This window comes from Quercus robur, chromosome 9, assembly GCF_932294415.1.
Source record: "Quercus robur chromosome 9, dhQueRobu3.1, whole genome shotgun sequence".
NCBI classification, from domain to species: Eukaryota; Viridiplantae; Streptophyta; class Magnoliopsida; order Fagales; family Fagaceae; genus Quercus; species Quercus robur.
The window spans coordinates 43,452,779-43,462,247 of NC_065542.1; the positions used below are offsets into that span (position 1 = coordinate 43,452,779).

The 9,469-nt window shown below is 31.6% G+C and overlaps 1 protein-coding gene across 1 annotated transcript; it reads right to left on the reverse strand.

Annotated features, from left to right (window-relative positions):
• Positions 1-271: 271 nt before the first annotated feature.
• Positions 272-7,756, reverse strand: LOC126698547 (hyoscyamine 6-dioxygenase-like). The gene is made up of 4 exons (XM_050395855.1): positions 7,456-7,756; positions 7,081-7,331; positions 6,627-6,945; positions 272-1,445 (listed from the first exon to the last, which is right to left on the reverse strand). Exons 1-4 carry the CDS (start codon positions 7,642-7,644, stop codon positions 1,194-1,196), a joined length of 1,011 nt encoding a protein of 336 aa, XP_050251812.1. The 5' UTR covers positions 7,645-7,756; the 3' UTR covers positions 272-1,193.
• Between the last annotated feature and the right edge of the window lie 1,713 nt (positions 7,757-9,469).

Genomic DNA, 9,469 nt, shown 5'->3' on the forward strand with positions numbered 1-9,469 from the left:
TAGATTGCCTAGACTTCAAATTGAGAAAGAAGTTCGAAGGAAGAACTTCCTTTAATTTGTATGAATTATCCGAAAGAGCCTCTAGACATGAAAATCTACATAGAGAAGAGATTCAAAAGAAAAATGCCTTGAATGGGACTCGTTACTAAGATCCTAAATATGAGATTGATGTAGCAGAGTTTAGGGGTCAAAAAACTTGTGTGATGCTGCCATTATGTAAAAAGAATGTATCACAACAATGAATGAGGGGAGTAATCGAGAGCCTATGAAAAAAAGAGAAGTAAAATTCATTTCATCCTATCTTATTTATCACCCATTATACAAAAATTCAAACTGATGAAGGAGAGACTGCAAGGGCATAAACAAAACCTGCAGAAGTGGCAGCAAATTCCAAAGACAGGGTCATAGACACAGCCCCTTCCTTAGTTATCGCCGCCGCAAGAAGAATATTCCAGCAAAAGATAAAGCTCCAAACCACCCACTTTCACCAAAGGCATGTTGGCAGGCCTCCTCTCTTCTCCTCACTACTAGGAGTAGTAGCAAAACTCTCTTTACTTTCTTCTTCACTCTCCTTTGAAACAACACCGACTTTCCCTACACCTCCATTGTACTATTAGCCAAATTATTATATTAACAACTCAAACTTCTTTTTCATACCTTCGTTTCCTTTCAAGTGATCAGACCGGCACAAAGTAAAGGAACGTAAAGTACACGTAATATTGTACATTTCTTCTCATTGCCATTTTCTCTTCCCTTTTCTTACCAATTTGGAAGGGGGACAAAATGGTGGCTTGGGTAGAAAACTTCATCCACCCATTTTCTTTCCTCTACCTTTTCACTCCAACCAAATAATGGAAAATGACATTTTCCTCTCCTTTTTCCTTCTCCCATTTCACATCCTCTCATTTTTCACCCTCACCAAACATAGCATAAATGACTAGACAGGAAAAGGGAAATTAATTTATATGGCCATCACCTGCTTTTATTATGTCGCCAATCCATAATATATTACAATGCGTTCAAAATCTTTTATTCAATTGGTGTTCATGACACTAAAATTTTATCCATAAAGATAATGACAATAATCATAATATTAGTGCAATGTAAAACCAATTTCACTAACTAATGTTTACTTCCTTGATATCAATGGTTATACATTGATAAAGTAAAATAGCTTTTTTTTTCTCAGACCACTAATCAGGAGTGCCACTTAAAAACTCCTCCAATGCTGTACCGTAGGAGGCAGAGGCTCTGAATTTGATAATAAAGTCTTTGTATGAGAAGGACTTACAGAGTGCAGGATTGCTTGCATCAACCAAAGCTTCTGCTGGTTCTATAAGTGTTTCATAAAGGGGATAAAGACCGAAGGTAGCAGTTGTCCGAGCTAAATTCGAATTTGTCACCACTCGATGTACAGCACCTTTCAACTTCCCATTGCTAATAATCTACAACTCAATGCAACACAATTCTAAGAACTATTATTAAGAAACAACTAAAAAAATAAGGTTTTTTTTTTTTTTTTTTGGTTGAGAAAAAGATGGTTACTTACATAAATGTTAAAACCACCCTAAAATATGACACTTACACTTTTAATCATAAACTACATAAATTTGCAATCACCACCTTAATTGTAACATACTTTGAGAACTTTACCCCCTTAATTGATTGTTAAAATTAATGGTAACAATGCAAGTCACATTGTTTTGCTCTTGTAGTCAGTTAATGTAGTAAATTTTATGGACAATGTGTGATCATTAATTTGAACAGTAAATCACGTTGTGGGATGCAATTTTTTTATTTATTTTTTATACAAGATAGAATTTCTACTCTAGTCTAATTTAAGTGTATATGTGTGTGAAGCTCCATTTTAGAGACTTGAACTCTGACCTTTGCCCTCACATCCATACTTATATTTGTGGAGTGACCACCGCACCAAAGGCGTGCAATGGTAATTAAAAAAAAAATTGTGACAATTGGGGTTATGATTGTAAGTATACATAGTTTGGCTGCAAAGTGTAGGCACACGAAGTTTAGGGTGGTTTTCTGTGACTAACCCTAAAAAAATGTTTGAGTTTCTTTTTTTGTTTTTTGTTTTATTTTATTTTATGAGATAAGATTTTTTTTTCCCCTAGTTACTAAAACATATTGCGTAGTAGGCATATTGAGGATTTAAAAAAAAAAAAAAAAAAAAAAAAAACTAGAAAAGGTAAAGAAAGTGTTAAATTTGTATTGTAATGGAATACTATTTGTCACAACTTATATGATATCCGAAAAAATTAGTTATTATTTGAGCTTTTTGTAATCATCTAAATAACTTAAACTGACTTAATTAAAATTAATACACAAGTTTGGGTTGGTTTTCTATGACTAACCCTAAAAAATATTGAGTTTCTTTTTTTGTTTTATTTTATTTTATGAGGTAAGATCCCACCCCCCCCCCCCCCAAGTTACTGAACCATATTAAGTAGTAAGCACATTGAATATTAAAAAAAAAAAATCAGAAACAAAAAAAGTAAAGCATGTCTTAAATTTGTATTGTATATAATGCTATTTGTCACAACTTATATGATATCTGATATCCAAAAAGATTAGTTATAATTAGAGCTTTTTGTAATTGTGTAAATAACTTAGATTGACTTAATTGATACACAACCAATGTAAGACCCAACAATTGTTTACATCAATGTTATGAATTCTATTTCTACTGAGTGAAATGGACGGAAAAACTCATATTGGTATGCAAACTAGAACGGTAACTACTCAATTCCACCTCAGACCAAATTTCAGCCCATTCTGGATTGTTTCAATTAATTTTGGTCAATGCCAGCTGAAATTAAAAACCTGGCCAGTATGCATTTTGTGCTGAATCTAGTGATATATATGAGGTTATGAACAGATAAATAAATAAAGAAAAGAACTTAATAAGATGAAGTGAGCCACAATGAAAGAAAGAACTAAACCAAACAATGCGATGTGAGGGAAAGAAGAAAAAAAAAATCAAGAATAATGAAGCCTCAAGAGTAGGTGATCATGAGAGGACAAAAGAAATAAATTGACTATGTGAACTTGTGAAGTGCTTTTACGAGGGTGGATTGGGAAATGGGTAAAGTGAGTTACTAGGAACTTCCAAGAAGGTTTCTTCTTTACAAATACCCCCACATGTTAGTTTTTTTTTTTTTTTTTATAATTTTTTTAATAATAGAAATTTGTTAATAACAATATGCTCACTTGAGATTTTTCTTTAAAAAAATATATGAAATTCATTATTTTATATAAAAACAATATATATACATATAGCAATAAATTTGAAACTACAAGTAGAAATAGAGTATCAAAATTTTTTGTTATAATGGACAAACTGGAATAAGGTTCAAAATGATATTCATAACATTTGTTTACGTAATGCCTTCATAATTCAAATCATTAGTCTCAAATCCGTGCGTTGAGTGTGATAATTTTTTCCTGGGTGATTTCTATTTATATATATATATATATATATATATTAAACCTTACATAACACTTTTTTTTAAACCTTTACACACACACACACATATTTTATAATGTGAATATTTACATATACCTTTAAGTAAACTATATATATTCCACTTCATTAGATGCGTAAAACCATAGAGTACTACTTCATGCTGATAGTTGCTAAATTTTTTTTTTTTTGATAATGTCATTTATAACGCTTCTTACCATTGTATGTTTACTAACTGATGATTGCATAACAAAGACGTTAAGTGAAAGACAAAATCGTTCATTAGATTTTCAAAAAGTAACGGTGTATGAAATATATAAATATATATATATATATATATATATAAAAGGTTAAATGAAATGTCAAAAAAATGATTTTAAATTTGCTAACTTTATTTCTTATGCAATTTCTATTATTATTGGAGAACATCACTTTTTGTGTTATGATTGGAAATATGGTTTTCATGATCAAAGTTTGATTAGTTTTAAGTTTAAATTTAGTACTATGATTGTATTTAATTTTTTATTATTAATTTAGTGTTTTAAGTGAACGTAACAATTTATTTTTCTATACTCTAACGTTTTTAATATTCTTTGTGTGGACATCTCTATTTTATTTTTTACTTATCCTTATAGCCTCTTTACTATCTCTCTCCATTGGCAACCTATCGTTTTCCAAAACTTGATGATGATTCTATGGCATTAAATATGCATTATTAGTTTCTTTATGTTATATTTGGTTTAATATCCTCATTAATTTTTTTAGTTAACTATTTCTAAATTGACATTTGTTTTGTATTCCATTTTTCCTTTAATGTATTTGAGTATTTCCCTAGCATTACTCAACTTTATGAGGACAACTTTATTTATCAAATTTAAGTAAAATATTAAATGTTTAATTTTTTAATATAAAAAGGGAGAGGAAATATAAATAATGTAATGATATGGAGGATGTAGCTAAATTTAAGTGTTGAATAAATTAATATGGGAATTGGGAAGAAAAAAAAGTAAAAATAAAAGATATAACAATAAAAACCAAATTATCAAAAGTATACTATGTAATATATAATAATAATTTTTTATATAGTATCTGTGAGAACACGATTCGTAACGAACCGTAACAGTGTTGGGCTCGCTCGTAAAAATGCCCAAACAATATCATTTGTAGAGCGTGGGTTTGAAAGGCTAGGCCTTGGTCACCAGGCGGTGGGTTTTTTGTGTTATCCATACATGGTTAAGTCATCTTCGCCCCTGGAGTCTTTCTCCTGGAGGCGGGCTGGAAAGCTCTGGTTTTTGGCCATTTTTCCCAGCCCCTTTTTGGCGCACTAACTTTTACATTATATAGTCCTTCTTGGTTGATCCTATCCCTCCACTTGTTGGTCAGGCAGGTGCTTACTTTTGTACCTGTCCCATCAGTTGTCCCCTCTTACTTTTCTGTTTAGTCGTGAGGATCGAAGTTACACCGTCCAAACATCTTTTCTCATTAACATGATCAGGATGTTGGCCGGTACATTTAATGCGAAGGGGACGTATTTTCCTTGAACCTATTTCGCACCGTACCTCCATGTGGGCCCTATTCCACTCACATCCCCTTTAGGGGACTACTTGGGGATAGCCTTCACTAAGACATTGCTCTTCTCATCGAAGCCTTGGAGTGCCGAGGACAGGGTCGTCCTCAGCTGTTCCCCTTAACCCCTCGGCCTTTGATCACTCGTCCTCGGCACACTACCTCCTCGGCACAGGCCCTAAGCCCGGATAGAGCGTGGGCCGGATCATAAGCTTCCCGGCCCTACAGTATCTTTAATTCTTTATAATGCAATATGATATCATTCAACAATCAAAGTGAACAAAAAAAAAAAAAAAAATCAACATAAAACACAAAACTAATTCGCACCAACCTAAAATAAAGTTATAAAAAACACAAAAATTTATCAACCTAAAACAAATATGCAAGAAAAATTAAAAAAAATTCTCCAAAAAATTGAGAGAAATAATTTTTTTTTTTTTTTTTTTTTTTGTGAGGGAAAATTGTGCATAGAATGGAAGAGTGAATGACAAATTTATGCTAAGAGGATGATAATAAGAAGAAACAAAATAAAAGAAGATAAAGGAAAAGAGAAAGAGTGATATTAAGGTAGGGGTTTGAGGAGATGAAAAGGTAAAGGGAATAAGAAAAGTTGGAGAAAGTGTAAAATATTAAATTTTTTATTTTTTTAAAATAAAAAAGATGAGAAAATATAAATAATTTAAAGATATGTAGGATCTCATCTTATTTCAATGTTGAATAAAATAAGATGAGAAGAAGAAAAAAAGCAAAAATAAAGGATGTAACAATAAACACTAAATTATCAAAATCATGCTATGTAATAGAATAATATTATTTTTTATATACTTTCTTTAATTCTTTATAATGCAATAATAGGATAACATTTAACAATCAAAGAGAACACACACACCAAAAAAAAAAAAAAAAACCCTTAAAACACAAAAATAAATCTCATCAACCCAAATTAGAGTTCTAAAAAAACACAAAAAATTTATACCTAAAGCAGAGATGCAAGAAAAATAAAAAGCTCCACCAAAAAATTGAGAGAGAGAGAGAGATAACCTTTTTTTTGTGGGGGAAAACTATGCAAAGAATGGAAGAGAGGATGATAAATTTATAGTAAAAGGGTGTAAATAAAAAAAGACAAAATAAAAGAAGATAAAGAGAAAGATGAATAGTGATATTAAGGTAGAGGATAGTGGGGAGATGAAATCGTAAGAGAGAGAGAGAGAGAGAGAGAGAGAGAAAAAAAAGTTAAAGAATATGTAAATATTAAATAATAAAAAAGGTGAATGTTAAAAAAAATTATAAGAAAATTGAAAAAAAAAAAAAAAAAAAAGGATAATAACATGGACATTAATGTGGTTTAACTCCTGTTGATAGCTCTTTACCAGTTGAGCTAATTGAAACTCACCAACTTTTAGATATATACATATATATATATATATATTACAGTAAAGTACCAAAAATCAATGGACTATCAACTAGTTTTCATGTTTTTTTTTTTTTTTTTTGAGCTATAGTTTTCACTTGTTAAAGTTTACAAATTAAGAAGTAATACTATATTGTATATAGTTAGAGCTTGCGAAGATATATGTACCTGCATCAGAGCACCTAAGGTAACCACAAAAGCGTAAGGAATAGGTTCAACACCAATCCATTCCTCATCCTTGAAGACTTCAAGCCCATATACATCACTTTGAAGAAGAATATTAATGACAGTAGGGTCTCTATGTTTGCATAAACCCAAGGTTAAACTTGGGTCTGGGCATGGTGGATAGTGATTGACCAACACTACTTGATTTTCACAAAGTTCACTGCTAAAATGATCGGGGTTGAGTCCCAAGCCTTGAGCAATGAACTCCAAAATCCTAAAGACCACCTTCCTTAATTCAGCTGTATATGTCGCAACAACTTCTCTGAAAAAGGTTACATGAAACATCATCATGTTGTTCATTTCTGTTCTTATGTGTATATCAAGCCACTACTTGGAAGGGTAAAAACTAAAAAGCAAGAAAGAACAAATTAACATGTCTATGACTATGAGGATTTACCGATATTTAGGTGGCTTTTCAGGCCAAAATTGGATGTATTTCTCTAGAGGATTACAATGGTGGAACAATCCATCCCTCCAGAAGTGATACTTTTCAGTTGCATAATTATGACTGCTTGTATACATGTAGCAGCTCTTATCGGGGTCCTTCGAAGTTTCGATTGCCTTGTCCTCGGCAGATAATGCATGAAACTCCTTAAAAACACCCATGGCCTCATCTATTAAGTTGCTAGGGACTCCATGGTTGATCACCTATTACATGGTACAAATCATAGCATAACACAAATGTATCAAATATGAAAAAAGTTACCAAGCATCACTCGGGAATAAATCATTGTCTGATAAAAGAATAAAAGAAAAGATGTGTGGGTGGAACCTGAAACATTCCAAACTCTTGGCTAGCTTCCAAAATCTGTTGAAGTATATCGGTTTGATCATGAGCCCCAAGATCAACCACTGGAATATTTTTGCCTAGAGGGAGCATCCCTGGTCTATCTTCTGGTGGGAGTATATACGATTCTGGCAAGGATCGATCATTGCACCAGCTTGAAACAAGGTGCTCCATGGCTTACAACTCAAATCTCTCAGAGGAAGAAGGAAATGTCTATGGTGTGGAGAGAACATCGACCACAAATATGTCAATAAAAAGCATCCACTACAAGTTGTTGACTAAAAGAACCATAATACAATGTGTACACGTTTTTTTTCTTCTAAATGTCACTATCTCAACTATAGAGCATCATTGGTATTCTCCATGATAAAGAATTGTTTAAAGTCTACGAAAAATTATCACTCCATGGGCGCCTTTGGTTTCGTAACCATTATGATTTTTTATTTCATAGATCACCTGCCATACTTAAATAATGAAATAAATCCTAATCAAGCATGTGAAAAAGATTTCTATCATTAAATAACAAACTTCAATAATAAAATTTTATTAAAATAAACTTTTCAACTTTTGGTAGATAGCTTGTAGCTGTCAAAACTAAAAGAAATATATCGTGTGAATATAAGACAACTTATATCAGGTCCAATTATCAAAGATTTTAAAATGAACAAGGTTTTCTTCTAAATCAGTTTGAAGAAATCTCTTTCTACAATACACAAAAATTTATAAGACTATCTACATTTAAACAAGTTATAAAAATAATTAAAAAAATTTATAAAAAAATTAAAAATATCATATGACTAAAATGTAAGAAAAATATAAGGGAAAAAAAATAATATTTGAGATTAAATCAAGCAGACCAAGTGCAAAATGGAAGAGAAAACTTATCGATGGTTGGGAACCGAGGCGTGGAACTTAATCCACTGTCCTAAAAAGTGATTTCGCCCTATTAGATGCAGTTTATTCTTGGTGCGTTATGGCTCCAGAGATCACCCCCAAGATTCACCAGTAAGCTTTGGTTGTATGTGCTCACATACCAAAACTTTGAACTCATCTTAATGCCCAAAAGAATGAAGGAACTCGTGATAGAGATAGAGAAAACATGTTCAGGGAAAGGTTGACAGGAATAACAAATTAACAATACACATTTTAGAATCCACCTTGATGGAAGTCAGCCATATTTTGAATTCTTGATTGCCTCCAAAAGCTACTAATGATATTTAGGAAATTTCCATGAATTCGAGATGTGTTGGATCATAAAGGAAAGTGCCCATTTTATATGAAATAAGGGAATGCATAAAAGAGAAAAAAGTTGGACCTTTCTTCCCTTGCTGATCAGCTTCAGTCTAATTAAGTGTGCGTTTGGCTCCAGCTTAAAAACTCAACTTATTTTACTATTCAGCTTATTTTTGCTACTATTTATGGGCCTCCCACTGTATTATTTCAACTAACTTTTTACCTTTATCTACAGTACTTTCAGCAAAAAAAATTTCTGTTTCAACAAAATAAACGGATTCCAAACAAAATAAGCAAATCCCAAAAAGTTTTCAATTTCAGTTTTAGATGTAATTATTTCGCAGATTTGAAGCTTTTTCCAATGTAAAAAAGTACATATCCACGGTTGTTTCAACCATTATGCAATGGGTTGAAGGAAAATTCCTCCAAACACTTTCATTTTCTTTTTTTGCAAAAAGTAAAATTAATTCTTAAAAAAAAAAATTAATTTCAAACCAGTTTAGAATAAAACATACTTGTATAGTTTTAGTCATATAATTTTTTGAATGAGTCATGTGATTATTCAAATAATACACGTAAATAGTATTATAAATAACTACCTAGTGCCTAGTATATTAAAGGAGATGACTCCTAAACTTTGTCCAAATTTTTTATAATACATTTCTTGCAGTATATTCTGGATTTCTTATTGATTCACTATTATTTCAAGTGAACGGCATTAGACATGTGGGACTTGCACACACTGCTGAGATTTTATTCTGCCCAT